Raw genomic sequence first — 22,469 nt, 5'->3', positions numbered from 1 at the left:
CAAGGCGGATGTGGAGATGAGGACCCCGGGGATTTGATGAATTCATTAGCCTTGAAGAAACGACAGCTCTGCATTTCTTAAGATCGGTGTTTCTTTTCAATTGTTCTGTTATGAAAGAAGGGCGCTGTCTTTAAGTGTGGAAGAAAGGAAACCTACCCGCAAATAACGAGACTTGTGAAAAATATGGTACAAAATAGAGGCTGCTGAAGAAGAGGTGGTTAGCCCTCGAAACGTCCTGCCCATTTCTCTTGCTAAAGTTGTGACTTCGAGCATCGTTTGGTTTTAGAGGTTCTATTTAGTAAGTGTGGAAGAGAAACTGAAATGCTTTCGTGTATATATATACTGTCTGCAATTTTTAATAGCCTCCTGATGTGTGATAGGCATTAATTGAACTTCCCTAAAACTCTGGAAATATTTTTTTTTCTTGGTTATGTTTGTGCTTTTTGTTTAATGATGCACGGAGCGTGACACTGTTTGTGCAGTCAAGCTATCTCTGGTTTTTCTATACTTTTTTACACAAATGAAATTATTTCATAGAAACGATGAGTTCGGTGGAATATGTTCATTGGGACGGACTAATAGGGGAAAGAGGGGTAATGGTATTTGGCGTTCATCACTACTTCTTTTGACAAAAAGGAAAAAAATAAGTTCTGATTATGTGTTTCTGCTAACTACAATGTGCAGTGTGTATGTGCATGTACCCAATTTCGTTTAAACCATCATGGAAAAGAATTGTTTAGTTATTTCAAAGTGTTTTCTTCTGCACCTTTTTTAGTAATCTTTACGCTATATTTGTCCATGTGTGTGTGGAAATGTTGAGGTATGTTAGGTATTTAATGAGGTTTAAAGGGTACATAAGTTTTTTCTGCCTTTACCTGAAAGGTTGCCCAGTCTTTCGTTCTACACCTAAAGTGTTCCCAAGCCACACATCCTCCTGTGCAATGCACCTCTGTTATTTCAATGTTCCCAGAGCGACTGGAATGATGGCTTGGCCCTGTGCTCTCTGGTCCACTCCTTGGGAGCCACCATCGAGGATTTTCAGCAACTAAGTCGAGATCGATCCCAGTGGGAGTCCAACCTACAAAAAGGTAAATTCATATCAGTCCTTCAGTTTTAATTAACTCACATTTGGGTCACAAGTTAATACCATTTTTTTGTTGTTATTTTTCATTATCATCAACAAGTTGCCTCGTAGCAAGGAGAGATACATATTGATTATACTGACCCTGGCTGCACTTTTACTGGAAACTTTTACGAGGTTTGGTAGAGATAAATCATACTTACATTTGAGGATAGTGCCTCGAAGACAACCCTGCATTATCCAATATAGTCCAATATTGACCGATGTGCCCCCATGCGACTCACATTTGTGCCTTTTAAACATTGACACAGCATCATATACTACTCAGTCTCATGAAAACAAGGAGTACTTTGTGACATTGAATACAAATAATGTTGTAGTATTTGGAATAGAAGTTCAATTGAAACCCTTAAATTTGGAGCTGGACAACAATTATTTTAAAGAGAATGTTTTAATTTGAAAGTCACGATGGATCATGCAGCTTGATGGTTGGTAGTATTTGAACAACATCTGGTGGACTGCCCGAAATACACTCATGTTTTTATTTGCACAGGCATTATGGGAGGCAAGTACCTTGGTGTGGACCCTTTGCTGACCGCCAAGGAGCTAGCAGACCCCGAGGTGCAGCCTCTGGGAGTAATGGCCTACATCGCACGCTTCCAAGGGATGACACCAAGGCGGAGGCCCCGCGACAAGCTTACTGTCACCGGCACGGATCTCAACAACGTCCATGTCAACAAGCCCGTTAGTCCTTACTTCTCCTTCGATTGGTTCTTTTTGTGTGTACAATTAGCCAGCGCTGCAATACATCTTAGTTTAGTTTCTTAACTGCGAATCAACAGACATTGTATGCTTGTTTCGTTAGCTTGGTGACAAATTTCACTAAGTATGGACACTAAAGATCTTGAACTTATATATGCTAATCCTCCCCTTTCTCCCCAACGATTACCACTGTAAGGACCACATGCTAGCAGTCTTACTTCCCTTACTGTAATGAACAAATTGCCCCTCTAAAGTTTAGAGACGGTAAACTTATTTTGTGCCAGACTGACTTCACAATGTCTAAATACTCATGCAAACAAATTTGAGTCTGGAATTTGATTACCACTGGGCCAAAAACAGCTTGATTTCTTAATTTAATATAGTATAGTGGGGTCATTCTCCCAAAGATTAAAACTTTAGTTTACTATGTTATGTTGATCAATAGGTAATTAATTTGTTATTTTCATAGAAAACACAGCCGAGCTCCTAAACATGTTTTATATTGTTAACAATGAATATTGCAGAACATGTATATTCAAGATGAAATGAGCGATAACTATTTTATGACTATCTTTTTTGTGTGCTTATCAGAATATATTTTGTTTCTATTTTGCATTATTAATATTTGCAATAGCATACATAGAAATATAGACTCAAATGTTGTGTCTAGATTAGAAAATATTCTTGCGACGGCTGCTTCGTTTGCAAAAGTTTCTTGAAATGCGCCACCTGGTCTGTTTGAAAAGTAATTAAACTGATTTTAAAGAAAGCATCATAAGGGTGCAGGCAAGCTGGTGAATATTAACCATGTTGAATTAACCTGAGACTGGGGTAGAGAGAGAACAGCAAAACGTAGAGGGGACAGAAACTAGACAGGACGACGTCTGCCTGCTTTCTGTCCCTTCTACGTTTGATGTTCCCTCTCTATCCCAGTCTCAGGTTAATTCAACATAGTTGACTTTAAAGCACAATATCATTTATTTAGGAGCGTGTCCATTTTTTGATGGCAGTTTAGTATCTTTACACAAACCGAAAAATAAATTTATCATGCAAAATATATACAGTAAAAACATTTTCTCTATACCAAAGTGTTTTCTGCGTATTGTTATGCGACCGTTATACAAATGACTGTTATACGACTGACCGTTACACGACTGACAATTTGGGTAAATTTATTTTTTATAAAAAAAAAAAAAACTCTCAGTTTGAAATTAATATTTTTAACACCCCAGGAACGTATGTCTGTTTTGTCACTGCAAGTTTTTTCCCATCGAGATGTTGTCACAAATGGTGAGGTGACGAAACAAAGAATTAACCGAGGAAACCAAAATGTTTAATGGGGCAAACTTGTGCCTAAAACAAAAAAAATGAAAGCCGTTTACAAATCCCTGTAACGCCGAATTGGAGCGCAGCTCTTGAGGAGGAGTAGGGAAGGGTACTGAGGGGGGTCACGTCACCTGCGGGTAGTCACGTTACCCCGGGGGTCACGCGATCTCGAGGGAGGGGGGTCACGTGACCTCGGGGGGGGGGGGGGCACGTGACCTCGGGGGGGTCACGGGACCTCGAAGGGGAGGGGGGGGTCACGTGACCCCCCCCCGGTTACGCCGACGCCGCTCAGGCTGGAAACGGGCCCCTAAGAGCTGTGCTCTAAAAGGAAACAGAAGATAACAACAGAGTGTCGCGGGCGTCGAAGTTGGCGTAACAGCAGGATCGAACGCTTGGGCTAGACTGACTCCTGCTCGCCACGCGGAGGGAGCACCTTTTGTACCGGTGCGGGTTTCTGGAACATTCGGCCTAGAACGTTCGGCGCGTAGAACGTTCATAACTTGATGAGACAAGAAAGTTCTCAAACTTGCGAGAATGACAAGTAAAAAGAATAAATAAAAGAACATTCCGCGACCTGGAATTGAACCCAGATCTTCCGCACGACAGTCAAGCGTGGTAACCTTCGGCCACCTACGCGCTCGCTCAGCGACGCGCATGGCATTACTCCCCCTTTTAAAGCGCATAGTTTCGATGCGATGTTCCGGGAAACTAAACAGTAAAACAAACAAAAATAGTGGCAAACTATGGAGACTTGTTAAACACAATTCTATCGAGCATAGTACTAGATGCTATTCGCCGTCCTATCGATCGTAGTACGGTTTGAATCGCATGCCATGGATGACATCTGGTCGTGGAGAGCGGCGTGATGAAGTCCGTGTTCCGTCGGGCATCACCTTGTTGTTCAGAATTCCGAGTCGACGAAGCACTTTGTAGGGTCCGAAGTAGCGCTGACGTAGGTGTAAAGTGGAGCTGACATAGGTGTACAATTTTTTAAATCAAATTTATAAAAGTTTATTTCGGAAAAACAAAAGTTCACGCCTCTGAAACTTGTGTGGTAGTTAGAAATATAAAACAAGTGCTGAAATTACACATTGGATGCAATCTAAATTAAATTTTTTTTTCTAAGATAGTTTTGATTATGAGAACTTGCAAATATTTGTTTTTAAGATTCTGATTATGAGAACTTGCAAATATTTGTTTTTAAGACACCCTGGTGCTATGCTATACAAACTATACTTTAGAAATGATGTGAAGAATGTGTTTGAAAGTTACTTGACAGTCACATTAATGTTTAATTTTTGGGGGAATGATCCAGTATACAGCAAACAAATGTCTAACATGAATGAGTAGGAGGTGTACGCTATCTTATGTTTTTACAAATAGCTAGCCAAGGGAGGAATATAATGAGCCAGTGAAGCAAACTTCAATTTTTTTCTGGCTGTTTTTGCACTTATCATGGGTCGAAGGCCGCACCTACTGAAGCAGCGACCTGGAAAAAGTTAACTAAACTGAACACCAGCAAACCCTTTAATGTATAAACTTTTTTTCATATAACACAAATAGTTAGTAACTGTCAACTGCTATAATGAGAGAAGTACTGATGCTTTTGATATGTTTTCACTGTCCTCATGCTATATTATCTCTTTTGTATTTTGTGGGTATGCAAGTACCGTAGCTGGTGTTTATATTGCAAACTCCCAGGCCCACTTCAAGGTGCACATGAAGGAAGGCAAGGTGGACTTGAGGCAGGTTCGCGCTGAAGTGCGCAGCCCGTCCCTGACCCCCGTCGAGTGCAAGCTTCAACTGAACCAGGCCGGCGGATCCGGCACCTTTGTGCCTGTCGAGATCGGCATGCACGCCGTGAGTGTACCTTGCCTGGCTGGACTGTAATCTGTAAAAGTACCTCAGTGCCTAACCTCCAAAACATCACCGACCTCACTTTTAGGCAAAATAACGCACTCCACAAAATTTTGAAGACTGTGGTGTTTTGTTAATTGGAAGGTGACTACTGTACTCTGTTCGACCCTAAGCTGACGGAGTGGTGGAAGCTATGGGCTTGTTAGACCAGTCACGCACCCGTCTTTCGCACCATGGTCGTGCTCCCACTCCATACCCCCACGCAGAGAGCAGGGTCAGAGGATGAAAGGGAGGCGGTCAATCAGTCTGGCGAATGCATAGCTTCTACCGTGCTGTCAGCTTGGAAGTAAATGGAGTATACCACATATGGAGCTGGTTAAAAAGAAAAAGTCACCTGTGTGGAAAAAAAAAAAAAAAAGCCGGTCCAAAATTGTTTGTAAACCATAAAGGGAAGAGAAATGCCTTCTCAGGTGGCTAAGACCACATCGTTCACGACTGCTGTTTTGAATTGAAGATTCAGCCTTTTATTGTGGTAAATTTTGGCCTAGTTAATATCTGATCAATTTCTGCTTTTACGGTAGGAAGGTTTCTACAAACGGTTTTGTGCAGAAAATTAATTAAAAAAAAAACATAATTATGCGGAAATTCAAGAATACTTGAATTTTATATTGTCGTGACCAGCTTCTGACCAGAGCTTATGTGCTACAATTCTTTGTCTGCCAATCTCTGCATCGGACAATGGAACTGAGTATTGCTGCTCATTGGCAAACTATCGGCTGCAGGCCAGCGCAGGCATAGACACACTAAATGTTGAATGGTATTGGAACAACGACCCCTCCAAACATTTTAAGATATTTCTATTAAACAATGCTGAGGATAGGAAGGGAAATCCTCTTTTCCATTGCCCCTTCATCTCCTGGACACTTCTGATGTTGGAGCACTGATCCCACGCTACTTTTTAACACGGAGTGTGTTTTATCAGCCGATTTCCATGGAGATCTGTAACATTTTCTGTGACTGGTGTCTGTAACAAAAAACTGACACCGAAAAGCGTTACACCCACAAGGGAACCATATGAAGACTTCAGATCTTGGCAGGATTTGAACTCGCCACCTTGAGGTTGTGCACCAAGCGCTTTGCCGACTGAGCTATCCAGGGTCGGTGGTTGCTAGCACGCAAAAGTGGACACATCCGTGCGGTGCACAAAGGCGCAGTCACGCGTTTCACGGATGGATGGATGGTTGAGGGTGAACCATTTAAATCAGGCGGCAGCTTGCGCCACCTACCCAGTGTTTTTTTATTTTTTTTCTTAACATTTATTTAACATTGAGTTATATCTAGAGACTTATTCTAAAGAGCTACGATCCGTAAGATGGAGGCGCTTCTATGCAACCGGGTGCACACACTTTCCGCCCTGCGGGTCACCCGGAAGGGAATAAGAAAATATTCATCCTTCTTTCGACCTATGTCACTAGTCAGAAAATCTCTTCTTGGTTATCCCCACCTTCCTCATGTCTATTTTCCCCTCACTATCCCGAAATCCCGGTGTGTTTGTTGAATTAGTCGCCTCTTCAGCTGCTACAGGGCGAAGCCCCTTGCAGTAAAGTGTCAAGTGCTCAGCCGTCTCCTCCCCCTCTCCACAAGCGCCACAGACCATATCTACTTCCTGATATCTATCTCTATACGTCTTATTCTCCAACATTCTTTCCATGCCTCAAACAACAAGGAGCTCCCCCTAGAATTGTTGAAGATGGGCTCCTTTGTAATGTCCTTCTTTAACAGTTTGTAAATTTCCAAGGCCGATTTAGTCTGCATGCCTGCTTCCCATATTTCCCTCTCACTTTTTTTACTCTCTTCTTAACCTGTATTTTCTCATCTGCCTCCCTGCTGTTTCCCATATTTTTAGATCTAAGTTTTCTAGTCCGCTTTCTCCATTTTGTATCAATGCTTCTCATGTGTAAATAGCTAAGAATTCTTCATGCCCATCTTTGCGCCGCTATTTCTCTTAGCCTATTCTAAAATTCTATCTTGTGGCTATAGCTTCCCCGCCCTCCTATGAGGACCATCCCATACCGCCCTGTACACCTTGGTCCGGTGTTTTACCATGTGCTCCTAGAGCCAACCTACCTACTCCACGTTGCTTTATTTCTAGCCTTGTTTGGACGTCCAGTTTTATGCACAAAACTCCATGTGCAAAAGTCTGACTCGGAACCGTAACTCTTTTCCAGATCTTCCTCACCACCTCATACCTGTTATAGTTCCACAGTGCTCTATTATTCATTAGAGCTGCATTTCTGTTGCCCTTGCCAGTTACACATTTTGCATGTTCATTCAGGTACTCTAAACCCTCAATAATCCATACTCCTAGGTGCTCGTATTTATCGACTCGCTCAACCTCTAATCCTTGTATCTTTAGCTCTGCGATTCTTTCCTGTCATTCTGTGCCATCTCACAGCGTGTGTAAGAGATGGGAGTGAATCTTGGGCAGCTGGTGCTGTTCAGGCGCTGTTCTCTTCCACCGTGCCATGGCTCCTACGAAACAGACGGCCGCAGAACATGTGCAAGCTTATTAGGAACGCAAGAAAGGGGAGCACCATCAGGAGGAGCCTTCCCCAGGGGCCCTGCACATGAACGCCAATATAACTGGAAGGCCTATCATGCATTCTTTGCTTACCAGTCTTTGTCAGCATTATCAAGCTTTGTATAAATTTTTTTTGACTGGCTCAAAATGATTTTTTTTTTTGTCAATCCCATTTTTCAGGGAGTTGTTGAAATACATTTAGAAGAACGAGAATCCACAAAGTGCTGGAATGTTTGTGACCCGTTGTCTTCTTTTCCGAATGACAGCTGAACGTGTACTGTGAAGGAGAGCTGGTGACGGGTTGCCCGATGCACGTCCGCGTTCACCCTGACATCTCACGGATCCTCTTCTCTGGAATCGATCCTTGCGCCCTCGGATCGCTCGTCGAGGTCCTGGTGAGAAATCCCCTGCATTTACGGGAGGGGGTGGATGTTGGAGCCCAGAGATCCTAGGCTCCACCCCCTCCCATGTCAATTGTACTACTAACGTGCAGTCGTGTACTATTGCTTCTGCATGGTGCATGTTAAAGACCCCAGGCTAGTAGTGGTGCTGCGGGAGCTAAATTTCTCATCTACAGTCGAAACACCAGTCATTGTGACCAACTAAATTCTTGCTATCGAAACATACACACAATGCAATTATTAATTTTTGTCAAAGGGCGTTGGGACTCCAGTATCAACAGTGAAATATGTACGCTAGTAAATGTGATATCCGGACAACTTCTGTTTGATGTTTAGACAAACAACTTTCTGCCTCGTTTTACAGATCAACTCTAACGGTGCGGGTACAGGAAGCATTCACGTCGAGGCCATCTCTCCCAGTGGAAAGTCGAGGGAGTGTGCCGTCAAGGACAGTGACGGCGTCTTCACCTCCACGTTCATGCCCAACGAAATCGGTACGAGACTGGTGAAAGATCATTTGTAAAGACCTACCGTAATATCCTGAGCAAGTGCCCATTCAAAATTTGGAGATAATCGTGTAAAGGCTGGGGGATGGGTGCTTCTTAGTTGAACAACATGTAAAGATACTTTTTTTGTGCATTTTCCGAATGTTACAAAAGTGAGGGGTGGGTACTTATTGTGGAATGGGCTGTTGCTCGGTGTATTACGGTATGTAAAACCACGGCTTTTTGCGGGAAAGATAATCCCCTTAGCATCCTCCTCTCCTACAGTGCAAGGAGAAGGAGGAATTATTGATTAAAATTGTTTCTTTTTTTTTGGTGACTCCCTTCTCTAGGTGAATGGAAAATCGACGTGACTTACTCCGGGGAGCACATTCAGGGGAGCCCCTTCACCTGCTATGTGTACGACCCTACCCAAGTCACCGTGAGTTGTTTGGCCTACTCTGGACTTTTTATAGCCTAAATCAATATTGGATGCTGTAAAGAAAGTAGTACAGTCGCCGACTAATTTTTCAAACTTCGCAGGGATAGAAAAAACATCAGAATAATAGAGCAGTGTGAAAAATCAGCAGATTAAAAAAGATCTTGACTTTATTACGTCTAAGCAGGCTTAAGAAAGCCGTTAATAGTGCCTTGCTTCAGGTTAAGCCTCCGCTTGCATTTCGCCACTTTCTATTAGCTTGAGAATTGTTGCCTTCTTTTCTAGCGTTATGGTGGAGTACTTTCCAGACTTCTTAGTGACACTTTGCGGCGGTGGAAGAACAGATGCGGCCGTGACGCCCAAGCCAGCGTAGTCCGAAAACATGATTCACTGAGACGAGATGAGAGGTGCAAGTCCGTGTCTGCAGAAAGGCGAATGAACAAAGCAAAATGGTAACGATGATGGTAATAATGACGTGCAGCTAGAGAAAAAAAGAAGCCATAGCATAGTGCCACTTAGCATAAGGACTTAGCAGTACTCAAGTAGTGCTTCCAAATCAAGCCAGTCCATGTGCAGCCAACATAGACTCTGAAATGGAGGCTTCTTGGTGGTGTTTCCTGCCAATCACTCGCAACGATTTTGTCCGAAAAATCAAACTTTCGGACTGCAACGTCTGAAAGTATATAACGTCCATTATATAAGTTGTCTATAATAACGAGATAAAAATTGTAGAGCCCTTCCACTTCATGTTAAGATGGAGGACCAGCGAAGCTGTTATTTTTACGACGTCTAGGACGATGCCTAGAGGACGACGTCTAGGACAACCTCAAGGACGACTTCTAGGACGACCTTGAAGACGACACCTAGAGGACGATGTCTAGTACGATCTCAAGGGCTACTTCTAGGACGACCTTGAGGACGACGCGTAGAGGACGACGTCTAGGAGGATCTCAAGGACAACCTCAAGGACGAATTCTAGGACGACCTCAAGGATGACTTCTAGGACGACTTCTAGGACGACCTCGAGGACAACGTCTAGGACGACCTCAAGGACAACTTCTAGGACGCCGCCTAGAAGGCGACCTCTCAGACGACCTTAAGAATAACTTTTAGGACGACCTCGAGGACGACGTCTAGGACGACCTCAAGGACGACTTCTAGGACGACCTTGAAGACGGCACCTAGAGGACGATGTCTAGTACGATCTCAAGGGCTACTTCTAGGACGACCTTGAGAACGACGCGTAGAGGACGACGTCTAGGAGGATCTCAAGGACAACCTCAAGGACGAATTCTAGGACAGCCTCAAGGATGACTTCTAGGACGACCTCGAGAACGACGTCTAGGACGGCCTCAAGGACGACTTCTAGGACGCCGCCTAGAAGGCGACCTCTCAGACGACCTCAAGGATAACTTTTAGGACGACCTCGAGGACGACTGCTAGGACGACCTCAAGGACGACTTCTAGGACGACCTTGAAGACGACACCTAGAGGACGATGTCTAGTACGATCTCAAGGGTACTTCTAGGACGACCTGGAGTACGACGCGTAGAGGACGACGTCTAGGAGGATCTCAAGGACAACCTCAAGGACGAAGTCTAGGACGACCTCAAGGATGACTTCTAGGACGACTTCTAGGACGACCTCGAGGACGACGTCTAGGACGACCTCATGGACGACTTCTAGGACGCCGCCTAGAAGGCGACCTCTCAGACGACCTCAAGGATAACTTTTAGGACGACCTCGAGGACAACGTCTAGGACGACCTCGAGGACGACGTCTAGGACGACCTCAAGGACGACTTCTAGGACAACCTTGAAGACGACACCTAGAGGACGATGTCTAGTACGATCTCAAGGGCTACTTCTAGGAATACCTCGAGGACGACGCGTAGAGGACGACGTCTAGGAGGATCTCAAGGACAACCTCAAGGACGAATTCTAGGACGACCTCAAGGATGACTTTTAGGACGACTTCTAGGACGACCTCAAGGACGACGTCTAGGACAACCTCAAGGACGACTTCTAGGACGCCGCCTAGAAGGCGACCTCTCAGACGACCTCAAGGATAACTTTTAGGACGACCTCGAGGACGACGTCTAGGACGACCTCAAGGACGACTTCTAGGACGCCGCTTAGAAGGCGACCTCTCAGACGACCGCAAGGATAACTTTTAGGACGACCTCAAGGACGACGCCTAGGACGACCTTAAGGACGACTTCTAGGACAACCTCGAGGATGATGCCTAGAGGTGATAACAAGGAATCAGGACCTCACTATCTAGTAATGCCAAGGACGGCTGACTCACGCGGGTTGCCCCCTCTTTTTATTTTTATTTATTCATACTTGCCACGACCAATGGGGAGTTTTTTGTCAACAACCGCGGGCACATTTTTCCCAGATCCTAGCGCATAACAGCTTCGCTGTAAAATACCTGTATTTACCCAGTTCATCTCCAAAAATGTGTTTCATATTTTTTTTTATTTATTTATACTACCGGCCGCCGTGGGGTGGCCAAGGTAGGAGGGATACATGGATCAAGTTTTACGAAAAAAGCAAGCACAGAGTGTGGCAGCGCAGCAAAAAGGAAAAAAAAACGTTTTACATATATGATCACGAACACACGAAGAGCAGAAAAATATTCGTTTGAGGGGTATCAAGGCCTGAAACCTCAAAACTCTGGTAATTCGTTTATCAATGCTAGAAACAACGTTAGACAATTTTTAGAGACAATTTGTTCAGGTAACGCATTCCAGCCATGGATAGTACGAGGAAAATAAGAGTATTTGTAACAGTCTGTCCTGCACTTTATTTCAGTGATTGATTTACTGTGTTTATTTCTTGTGAACCTATATACAGTGTAGACCGCATATAACGTATGTCTCGGGAGTCGCGAAAATCCGCACTATAAGCGGTACCGCACTATAACCAAAACATCAATTTTTCAGGCCAAAATACATGCCATCAGACAACTTACCTTTGTAAAAGAATTTATTTTATGTTAGATGAAAAAATAAGCTTAGTTTGAGGAAAGTCTTTATTTCAATAGACTAGTACAGTTACGTCTCAAGTGTCACACATTTTAAAAGAAATTAGCGGCTTTTGCCTGGCGCAGCCTTTTAACGGCGTCGCGGGTTGCGGACGGACGTCGCGAGCGTTCAGGATTGCTAACCCTAATCACTTTTCTCCGGAGATGAAAACGCTTGAAAATTCGCATCCTTCATACGGTACGCGCCAGTAATACCTTGAACTTGAGCACACGCATGAAATGCGCCAAATAAGAAATCCGGGCGATGTTCGAGGACACAAATGCTTAGAAATCACCACTGTAGTCGAAGTAAACAAACACGACGACATGGGCGTTTCTGCCGTCTTGAGAGCGCCGCCACGACATCGCCGCACGAGTAGGTGGATCTTCCCATCTAGTATGTGCTGGGTTATAGCGACACACAACGAAAATTCACAGTCAAGGATAGCGCTTTTACGCAGAACGATCACAACCGACGCCCGCGACCGGCATGCAACGCGCGCGAACACTTCTCCTCGACCTGGGATTGGTCTGTCGTTGCGGTTGTTTGTTTCTTTGTTTCCAATGCAGCGGAGGGACGCACGCACGTGAACGACTCGTGCGTGCGTCCCTCCGTCGCTATGGCAACTGAAGCCTCTCTCTTCGCTTCTCCCCGCGTTTTCCAGCAACCTCCTTGCCCCGCGAGTGCAGTTTGCGGCTCACGCCGTCAGCGCCGTTATCTAGTGTCGCACAGGGAAGCGAGCTCGCTGCTCCGGTCGTCGGCGCGGTCGGCGGGCTGTGCAAAAAACCGTACTATAACCGGTATTTCCCTTCGCGCGCCTGCATTTTAAGCGGTATGTAATTACATGGAGTTCTATGGGAGGTGAACCGGTGGTTTAAAAAAACCGCGTTATACCCGGTCCTGCACTATAAGCGGTTACGTTGTAAGTGGTCTATACTGTAGCGGGGTATCTGTAATAACGGGGTTTCTAATAATGAGACATGACTGTATGCTTAGTTAGGGAAACACCATTTTGTGGCTACTAGTATTAACCTTCTCTTTACCGTGCACGGAAGAATTCTTATGGCTATGCGAGAAATTGTTCTATCTGGGCACCATGCTGTACAGTATTTATTTTTCTCAAACTTAGCAGTGTAGTTTAAGTTTGTATTTCGTAGAGGTAGAATCACCGATTTTGATTACGTTTCAGTCTCAAGCAAGAGCCTTTGGAACGAATCTAGTGGTATTCAGCAATGCAGTGCAACCTTATGTGGCAAGTTGGGCCTAATTTGTGTCCCGCATAGGAAACTAGTAGAAAAAAGCAATTATGATCGCTGCAGATGCCTCATTTAAAGGAAGTATACAAACAAACTATAGTACAAAAGGAACAACAAATGAAGACCCCAGTGCTCTAGCATGCTGACGAAACAAACTTACTTTTTTATTCCTTTACTACAAATTTTTTTTATTTTTAAACTTTAAAACATTGCATTTGGTGTGTGATTGAGATGCTTATATTTATCGGTATAGTATGCTTACCGTAACATCGAAGTATTTATTGACAAATAGCGCTCATACATAAGTTTATCCAGTGGTGTAACTAGGGATGTTTTTTGGGGGAGCTGGGTATAGGGTTGAGATCTCCATGATTACGGAGCTGGGTGTGAAGTGTGTGTTGGGGGCAGAAAATAGGTCTTACCCCAGAGCCGCCTTTTAGCCTACTCCACTGACCGTACCTCGCATACACTCGTTTGATGTGCATGCGGTGTCGATATGGCACATTGAGTGCGGGGTCTTTTTCATATGTGCTCTTTTACACCTTTCAGGTGAGCTGTCCCAGCATGGTGCGGATGGGCAAGGAGGTGTCGTTTGAGTGTGACGCGAGTCGTGCGGGCTGGGGCAAGGTGCAACTGGAGGTGCAACTTGACGGACATACGACTCCGGTCAGCGTGGACGAGCGCGGTGACGGTATCTACTCCGCTTCCTTCTTGCCCTCTCGGGAGGGCCACTACAAATTGTTTGTCACCTTCAACAACATCGATGTACGCGGTGAGCACTCCATCTTAATTATCGTAGATCAGTTGCGCATGGGGTCGTCGATGTGGCATGCCGGCAGATGGTCATTAGTTGTATGCTATTTCATGCCTTGTTAATATGGACACGTTCGTTCCCCCCAAAAATTACCCGTTATGAGATCTGTTCATAATAATGAGACAAGAATGCATGTATTACACCCAGTTCGTCCCCGAAAACTTTGTCTATATAATGGGGTGTCCATATTGATGGGGTCCATATTAATGAAACACGACTGTAGCACATTGTGTATTCCTTCATATTGAGGCAACAGATGTTGCTTCTTCACGCACTGTAAAATGCAACTTTTTAGTAAGGTGCAGTAGTGCCATAGCCAGGTGGTGTCAAAATAATATTTGTATTCCACTGAGGCTACACACCACTTGTAATAAACTTGTTATAACAAGTCACTAGGCTTAATATTACATGTATCTGAGCTGGTTACATGGTAATTTGTTAATTTGTAATTGGATTCTGATACAACAAACTTAACTCATAGTATAACTGAAGTTGACTATAGAGTGGTTTTGCAGTATCGGACATTCTGATCTTTGCACAGAGATATGGGTCCATTATTGTCTTTAGTGGCTTTAGTGGCAAAAAATATGTTTACAGCCGAAATATTATGTCAAAAAGAAGCCGCAAACTCCACTAAACCAATTACCAATTTTAAAAATATGACCAGCTGCTCTTTAGCGGGCAACAAGCGGGTTAACTTTTAGTCAGGGAACACTGGCGTAGCACCCCGTGGCGTCACGTCGCAGTGGAGCTGTGGTTGATTGGTTGTACCCCGTACCGCAGCACCACGGGGACGTCGTGTCGCAACCGTGTGGCTGATGATCAGTGTTGTCATCCCTCTAGCAGATAGTTTCGGTTTTGCCATAGACGCTCAAAACCAAACTTTGAGCCATGACATGTAAAAAACTACACCCAATATCAAAAAAAAAAAAAGATTAAACCTTTTCCAGTGTCCATTACTCATTCCTGCTTTTTCTCCTCATCCACAGTAGTTTCTGAACGAATACAATAATTGAAAGACCGAAGCTGACTTTCGCGGATACGTATCTACTTTTCTCGTTCCGCCCACAGGCTCTCCCTTCACCATCATCTCCGTGGCCGAAGACACCGACCAGACCTCCATGACGACCGACTCCTTCTTTACCCGCACTGTCGCATCTCCCATAGGCGACGCCATGTCTAGCTCCGCCTCCTCCTCCTTCTTTGCGTCCTCCCACACCTCCTCGCGGGTGACCTCGCCCATCAAACTAGACCCCGACCCCGGCCGTGCCTCCCGCACCCAGTTTGAGCCGACTTTGCGAACCGAGATGTCTCGGCAGAGCCAGGAGAGCATCGCAGTTACGAGAAGTGAGCGGATGGAAGTCGACGCAATCAGTAAGGTTGTCACGTCTTTGTCGACGACGAGAGTAGTCACACCGGAGAGACCGGCCTCGAGGCAAGCGCCTAAGGCACCACCACCTCCGACCCCGAGGAAACCGGCGCCCGCAATTCCCACGCCGTCCCCAACAAGCAGGAACCTCGAGCTTGAGGGAAGCAGCGAAGAGCTGCGAAGGGTTGATGTTCAGCAACGGAAGACGGAAGTTCAAGCGATCGCTTCGTTGACACGCGACACCGCGACACCGGAAAAGCCGCCTTCGCGGAAGAGTCCGGAGTCGCGGCAGATGACTCCACCAGTCGTGGCCCATCGGTCGACGAAGGAGGGGGACAGGGTCGACGGGAGGGAGGGTCTTCAGCATGCCCATCTTCAGCAGCTGCAGCAGCAGCAGCGTCGTGTCGTTGAACAGCTCGCGTCCACGACGCGGGAGAGTCAAGGCGCGCCCGTCGAGAGCGCAGCACGGAAGACGCCCGAAGCGAGGCAGATGGCGCCAGCGAGAGTTGGTGATGTGACCCAGGTGAAGATATCGGGGGAGGCGCTGAAGCTCGTTCCGGTGAAGCGGCCGACCACATTCCGGATCAGCGCGCCGGACTTTGAGCGAGACGACTTCCGGGTGACCGTTACGGGTATGCCGTGAATATTCCTTGTTTTGCACTGTACTGTTTTGGCGAGTGTGAGATGAAGGAAGAGATAATTCGGGTGCATGTCTGATGAACCCAAAGGCTTGTAGCTTTGGCCGCACATGTGGGTGTGCTAAAATGGGGGCCGTTTCCAACCTGGCGCTCAGAGCCGCCGAAAAGCATCTAACCATAATCACTCGTTTTCTGAACATTACTGACACTCTTTCTAAAGTGTTTGGGTAAAAAGGGGAAAAAGATTTTCTTTCTTTTTTTTTGTCTCAAAACAACTTTCTTCTGTTTGTTTTATGCAATGAACTCGTATAAAAATGTTTTAAAAATATCTTATATTTCCGAGCCATTATTAAAGTTTAGAAACATATTTATTACAAACAGTAAGATCGTCTTTTGTACCTCAAGTGTGCCTATTAGCAGTAATTTATATGCAACTGCATTGTATTAATAGCTTCAATGAATACAACATAACAGACAATCTATGTCTGTTTTTTTAATAATAAGCTTTTTATTACAGCAGATTTGAAAACTGTAGCTGTTATTCTTCCTTTTTATAGAACAGTCTACATTTCATAGACACTGTTTCAAAGATTCGCTCTGTCTTTTATGGTTTTTTTTACAGGAATCATCACATGTGCATAAATCGGAATGCTCTCTTTTTCTCGCACACTTTTATCGACTTGTAAAATACCGAGTGTGCGCCCACATGGCAATGAGCACCTGCCCGCTTCTTTTGAAACGTTTGTAAATTGAGCAAAGCACAAATTGCACGCTCGCCATAAACTTCTGAGCCCACCTAGCCAACAGAGATGCTTCTCCATGTGAGTCGCTTCTCCAAACACCCCTTTGCAATGCGGTGAAACCCACCCTCTTGTGTGCACCATCTGCAATATTTCTGCTCTTAAACCTAAAGGCTGGATCACACACTCGTGTTCAAGTACGACCGAGTGAGTGGTGCTTCCTTGTAATCACCTATGACGAGGGAACTCACTGGTGGTGCCATCTGCCCGGCAGTCTTGGAACACTTCCGTTTTGCATATCTCTCGTAATCTTTTTCCCCAATAGTCTTTCACCGTGAACTTGAAAAACTTTCGACAATGCTATAAGCGTCCATTTTTCATAAATGGTATACTATGTATATTTGATCTTGCAAATATTGAAAAACCTTCAGTCTAGTTATGTGCAGTTCCAGGGCTACGTGACAGGTGGCGCCAGCAAACCAATGTGTTCTCCCATCCACAAGGGAGCTCATTATGTACTTGGTCACAGGGACTCTGACAGGGTATTTATGCTCACCAAGGTTTTTATTTGTGCATGACACATGAGAGCCCAACTACCCAGAAAACAAATCACGGCTCGAAATTCGTTTTCTTTCCGCCCGTAAACCATTGATCGAGAACTGGCCAGTTTGAGTTGTGCTCGCTCTCTTTTTCGTGATTACGTGCAGTTTTCTACGGTTTAGGCACAACCACCAGATATAAGTATAGTCGTGGTTCATCAAAGGCACGCACACACAATATTAAAAATAGAAAAGAAATATGATACCCATTTTTTGTGGCTTCTGAAACGCTGCAAATATGTTGATTGGAAAAACAAGTTGCACAGCCAAGTGACTTCTGCCAACTCTCTCCTCCTCTATATTTGCTCCCCAGTCCAGTTTCGGTTTCGGTTTAGAGCAGCTGCATTTTTTGAATATATTAAAAATATATGTGACGCTGTAGCAAAATATTGATCGGGTAGTCTTTTGACACCATAACAAATCGCCTGGCAAAAAAATCAAAAAAAAAATTTTGGGTGATGTCAGTGTCCCTTCAAGTGCAAGTGTGCAAATGAGCTCTGGTTGGTTTTCTCAGCCGTCCAAACAAAACACATTTTTGAAAGACCCAGATTTACTCTTCCTGGCACGCTATTCATTATTGATAAATTCTAAACAGCCATAGAGAAAACGGCAAATGAAGGTTATGCCAAAACAGGCATCCAAATCTTCCCGTGCTCTACGGTGGGGTGATGTCACACATTGTATAACTTGCAAGTCGAGCGGGCAGTCTAGACAAGAAAGTGTTTTGCACGTTTTGTTTTGCCTTGCTGGCTGCGAGCCTTCCCAGCATTCGTCTCACACCGTCAAACTTCTCGTAACTCATTGGGAACAAGCTTTGCTGCCCTCATACTACAACTTTTGACGTAACATTTTTAGTGTCGCCAATAGAGCCTCTCAGACTCGGACGAAAATAAAAATTCAATAACTTGGCAAAAAAAAAGAGTGATTTTGATTTGTAATTGGGTTATTAGTTCAGATGTCTCTATTAATATGTTGAACCTTTTTTGAGGCAAATCAGTGATTATCAAAATAATCATCCCCCAGTTTTTCCGAAGTTATTTCTGAATTTGGGTGGGCGCTTGCTCGGTATTTTGCGGTAATTGAATGCAGCAATCCCACAATCTATCTAGTGCACATCCGTCTCATCTTGAGCATGGTCTTTGTCGGCAGCACCGTCTGGACGCGAGTTTCCCGTGCGTGTGGATGTCCTCCGGCCCGGGGAGCTTGAGGTGGAGTTCATCACACCCGAAGTTGGCGAACACGTGATTGAAGTCAAAGTCGAGGGTCGACCCCTGCCTGGAAGTCCGTTCCGCAGCCATGCTTTCGACGCAACCAAGATTCGTGTCGGTGACGTGCCCAACGGAACTGTTGGCTGCCCCGTTGAATTCGAAAGTAAGTGCCCCGTCTACATTTTTGTCACAGAAAGTTTCTTTGCCTCAGTGTCGCAGCTTATTAGCCAGTTTTATCGGAATGCTTTTTTTTTTCGAGCCATGGCACCCTTGTATGCACAGATCCATGAAAGCTTGCTGAAACTTAAGCCTTATGAGCAAAAATACACTTCCCACTTTAGTGACATTATTAAAAAAAGTGCATAAGGACAGGACAAAAGTAGAAGAAGCACACAGGACAGACGCTGACTGACAACTGAATGCTTATTAAAAAAATTTCCACGCGCACATTGTTCTGCTCATGCGTGTGCTCATCTAGTCACAAACTTTACACTGTGGGGTCATACCACAGTGTAAAGTTGGCACTAGATAAACCCAAACGTTAGCTCTTGTAAACCAGCTGCGTCACACAAAGATGTAATCAGGTAGGTGAGGAAACGCGTATGAAAAAGATGATTGATCACTGTTGATGAATTGCCACTTTAGCCTTGCTTCATTCCACAAACTTTGTGTTTTGTTGGAATAGCTCTGGACAGGATGTGTTACTGCTTTAGGTCCTGACTTATACAGTAGAACCTCATGGATATGTTCCTGGTTTTTAAGTTTTTCCAGCTTTTACGTTCAAAGCTGCCGGTCCCGCTGAGCTTCCAGCCCTGCAAGGGCTTTCTCGTTTTTTATGTTTTCGCGGATTATATGTTTTTCTTCTGCGGTCCCCTGAGAACCGTATCAGTGAGGTTCTACTTACATTTGTATAATAATGTCCTTTAACTCCTCAACTCTTGTGTAATACCTATATCAACCTTGAAGGTTTAATGAACGATGAGGATGTAAATGAAAAATGGCAACGAGTTTTTATTTTTCTAGAAGCTCATCTACTGGCTGTGATTTATGCGAGAGTTTTGATTCCAGTACAATATTTAGAGGCACTCAAGCTTACCATATCTAGTGAGCTTTCCCGTCAGTTCTATGTTTTCCGGAGTGTGTTTATGTTCATGCATCGCTTCTTTTGAGGGTGCTGTTTTGACGAAACATTCCAGCAGTTTGCTGTTGTCTGCGGTACACATCTTTACAGGCTTTATTTATTTGGGTTAGTGAAGAAACTAGGCATGTGCGAATAGTAGGTTTTGAGTTCAAAGTGATTTCGGAAGAAACGGTGGTTTTGGCCTAATATTTTCGTATAGAGTATGAAATAGTTTCTCCAAGCCTTTCACCGTTGCGCCACGCTCCAACGAAAACCCAGCTGAACTTGTGAAGGTTGTTCCCATGCTTCCACTTGCCCATTTGTAAGCTAAGTTGATTTTAATTTAATTACATGGACTGTGGCCTCAGGCAGTCCAATGCCCACATTGGGATGGCAAATGAACTACACATTTGACATAAAATTAAACTAGTAACAGAGATGCCAGGTATTCCTAATCGAGGGGATTTATGAATCTTCCTGCTATATGCAAATATCCTTTCTTTAATCTCGAATTTGGAAAAAGAAAAAGACAACCACAATTGATTAACACAGTTTGTTAGGCATCTGCCTAACATATACTTTTGCAGAATAGCCACAGTTTAATTTTGAAAATTTTACTGCAATGTAGATATCAAAATTCACAAAGTTTCTGGTTTTTTCTAAATGCACCCGGTGCACATATGCACCATCCTGCTTTGAAAGTGTGCTTTTCTCCTAAGCATGCAACTGATATTTGTACTTTTCTAAGACCACGGCAAGTTAGACCCGTTGAGCGCGCTTCTTATCGAGCACTGGTGCACTGCAGAGAAGCTACACAGTGGAAGCGAGCTCTGTGCACAATCCTAAAAGAAACTCGTATCTGAGTGTATTAAGCACTTCCCTCGTAACGCAGTCGATGGGGCGGAGGCTGGCTCCGGCAACTTGGAGATCATGGTGAACGGCGACCATGTGACGAGCCACGTGAAGCCCCTGGGGGGACACCGCTTCCTGGCCTCCTTCGTGCCACGCACGGCCACTGTCCACACTGTCGAGATGAAGTTCAACGGCGAGAAAGTGCCAGGTAAGGGCAGAAACCTCACGCTTGCCCAAGTTTTTCTGCTACTGTGTTCCCTGTAAGATAAATATTTGCAGTCCCTTTAAATGCTTCTTGTTGCAGGCTCCCCGTGGAAGTGCGAGGTCCGAGACATGCCGAAGAAAGGTCCCATTTCTGCAAGGGGTCAGGCGCTGCAGACCTTCAGCTGTGGCAAGGTGGCTAGCTTCGAGGTGCATGCTCCCGGCTGCAGCAAAGACGACCTCAAAGTCAGCATCAAAGGCGAGTTGTGTTCTGAGACCTGTTACTTTCCTTTGACGTGTCGTTGATCGGAGCTCATGTGCAACTTTTGTTTTGGTGACATACATGGCACGGGAATGAGCGAAAATGGGCTTGTACCCTTTTACAGCAAAGCTGTATATGGCTAGGGTTCCGTGGATTTTTCGTGTGCAGTAACTAAAAACTCTACGCTCGCACCGCCGCGCCGCACGCCTTCCCTGTATAATAAATTCGAAGTAAATAACCAAAATAGAGCATTGATGAATGTGCGTGCAAGATGCCATTTTTTTTAGGCTGCTGCTTTAGAACAGTTACTGCTGCAGATGCTGGCACGTGCGGCGCGTGGAACACCATTCTCTGCAATCTCCTTGATGCTTTGGTAATTTAGCATTAGGTCTGTTCAGTAGATCAGTTATCAATAGGCAACATTTTCAAGATCAGTAGGCTCTCAGGTGGATAATAAAGGTTTCTCAAAGATTTGCCACTGTGCAACTCGCGTTGGCCATGCCTACGCTCGCACCGCCCTCTCTTTGTCGTCGTTCCGAGCGCTTGCGTGCCTAGTTTTCTCTCCTTCCCCTCTCCCGGAGTGGCGGTGCCGTCGCGCGTGTCTAGTTTCCTCCGGCTCTTTGGGGTGGGTCTGTGTCGTCTGCTAAACAGCTTTGCTGGTCATTCACCTTCACAGAGTTGAATGGCTCATGATTGTTTTCCCACCGCAGGCCCCGGAAAGTCCAAGATCCAGCACACCGTTTTAGAGCGTCCGGACTGCCATGTGGTGGAGTTTGCTACTGTTGACGCTGGTCAGTAGAAACAGATGATACCTCTCTACTCAATAATGCGCAACCTTTTTGTAGTTCTGCTGCTAAAACAAAGAAAAAAACATAAAATGGCACTAGATTCATGGTTGGACTGAGTTTCAGGTCATTGATTTGGGAGCTGCCAAAAACTATTTTAGGTTCTGGTACTGCAATTGAGTATTCCAATTATGGTGTGTGGTCTGTGTGTTACTAAAGTGGTTTAAGCCCACCTGAACCTTACCCTGCCCTTTGCAGTTGTTAGATATTTTCAAGTGCACACCTTCGCACAGTGTGTTGCAAAGTGCCTTTGATTTCTGTTATCTTTATTATGGAAGGCAGAAATGTGCAGGCTTTTAATACGAAAGCATTAACTATCCCATGGAGTGGAGCTGGCGGTGTCTGTAACCACAAAAAAACACGAAAGAAATGCCCATTCTCCCATTGGCAAAACAAAACGGCTCCTAGATAGCTATTGCCTGCTGCTTCACGAGAACACGTGCTTAGCTGCCGCTCTCGCGTCAGGTGCTAAAGGGGCTAGGCGGGGTAGGGACTGCAGGCTGCGGCCATTTCACGAGAATGCGCGCTCGGCCGCTGCTCTCATGGCAGGCGTTGCCAGAAGGGGTGGGGGGGCTGCGGGGGCTGCTGCCACTTCACGAGAGAGTGCA

General features: G+C 44.9%; 1 protein-coding gene across 1 annotated transcript in view; it reads left to right on the top strand.

The window, feature by feature from the left end:
* LOC8031199 (filamin-A) overlaps positions 1-22,469 on the top strand; it is a 180,023-nt gene that overhangs the window by 90,407 nt on the left and 67,147 nt on the right. Inside the window, exons 6-17 of the mRNA XM_040218746.3 lie at positions 971-1,088; positions 1,635-1,825; positions 4,871-5,029; positions 7,874-8,002; positions 8,373-8,502; positions 8,844-8,932; positions 13,763-13,985; positions 15,099-16,028; positions 18,523-18,744; positions 20,594-20,761; positions 20,858-21,013; positions 21,727-21,807. Of these exons, the coding sequence (XP_040074680.2) occupies positions 971-1,088; positions 1,635-1,825; positions 4,871-5,029; positions 7,874-8,002; positions 8,373-8,502; positions 8,844-8,932; positions 13,763-13,985; positions 15,099-16,028; positions 18,523-18,744; positions 20,594-20,761; positions 20,858-21,013; positions 21,727-21,807 (2,596 nt within the window). The remainder of the gene's footprint in view (positions 1-970; positions 1,089-1,634; positions 1,826-4,870; positions 5,030-7,873; positions 8,003-8,372; positions 8,503-8,843; positions 8,933-13,762; positions 13,986-15,098; positions 16,029-18,522; positions 18,745-20,593; positions 20,762-20,857; positions 21,014-21,726; positions 21,808-22,469) is intronic.

This window comes from Ixodes scapularis, unplaced genomic scaffold, assembly GCF_016920785.2.
Source record: "Ixodes scapularis isolate PalLabHiFi unplaced genomic scaffold, ASM1692078v2 PGA_scaffold5__190_contigs__length_132052651, whole genome shotgun sequence".
NCBI classification, from domain to species: domain Eukaryota; kingdom Metazoa; phylum Arthropoda; class Arachnida; order Ixodida; family Ixodidae; genus Ixodes; species Ixodes scapularis.
This window is presented reverse-complemented; position numbering and strand designations above follow the sequence as displayed.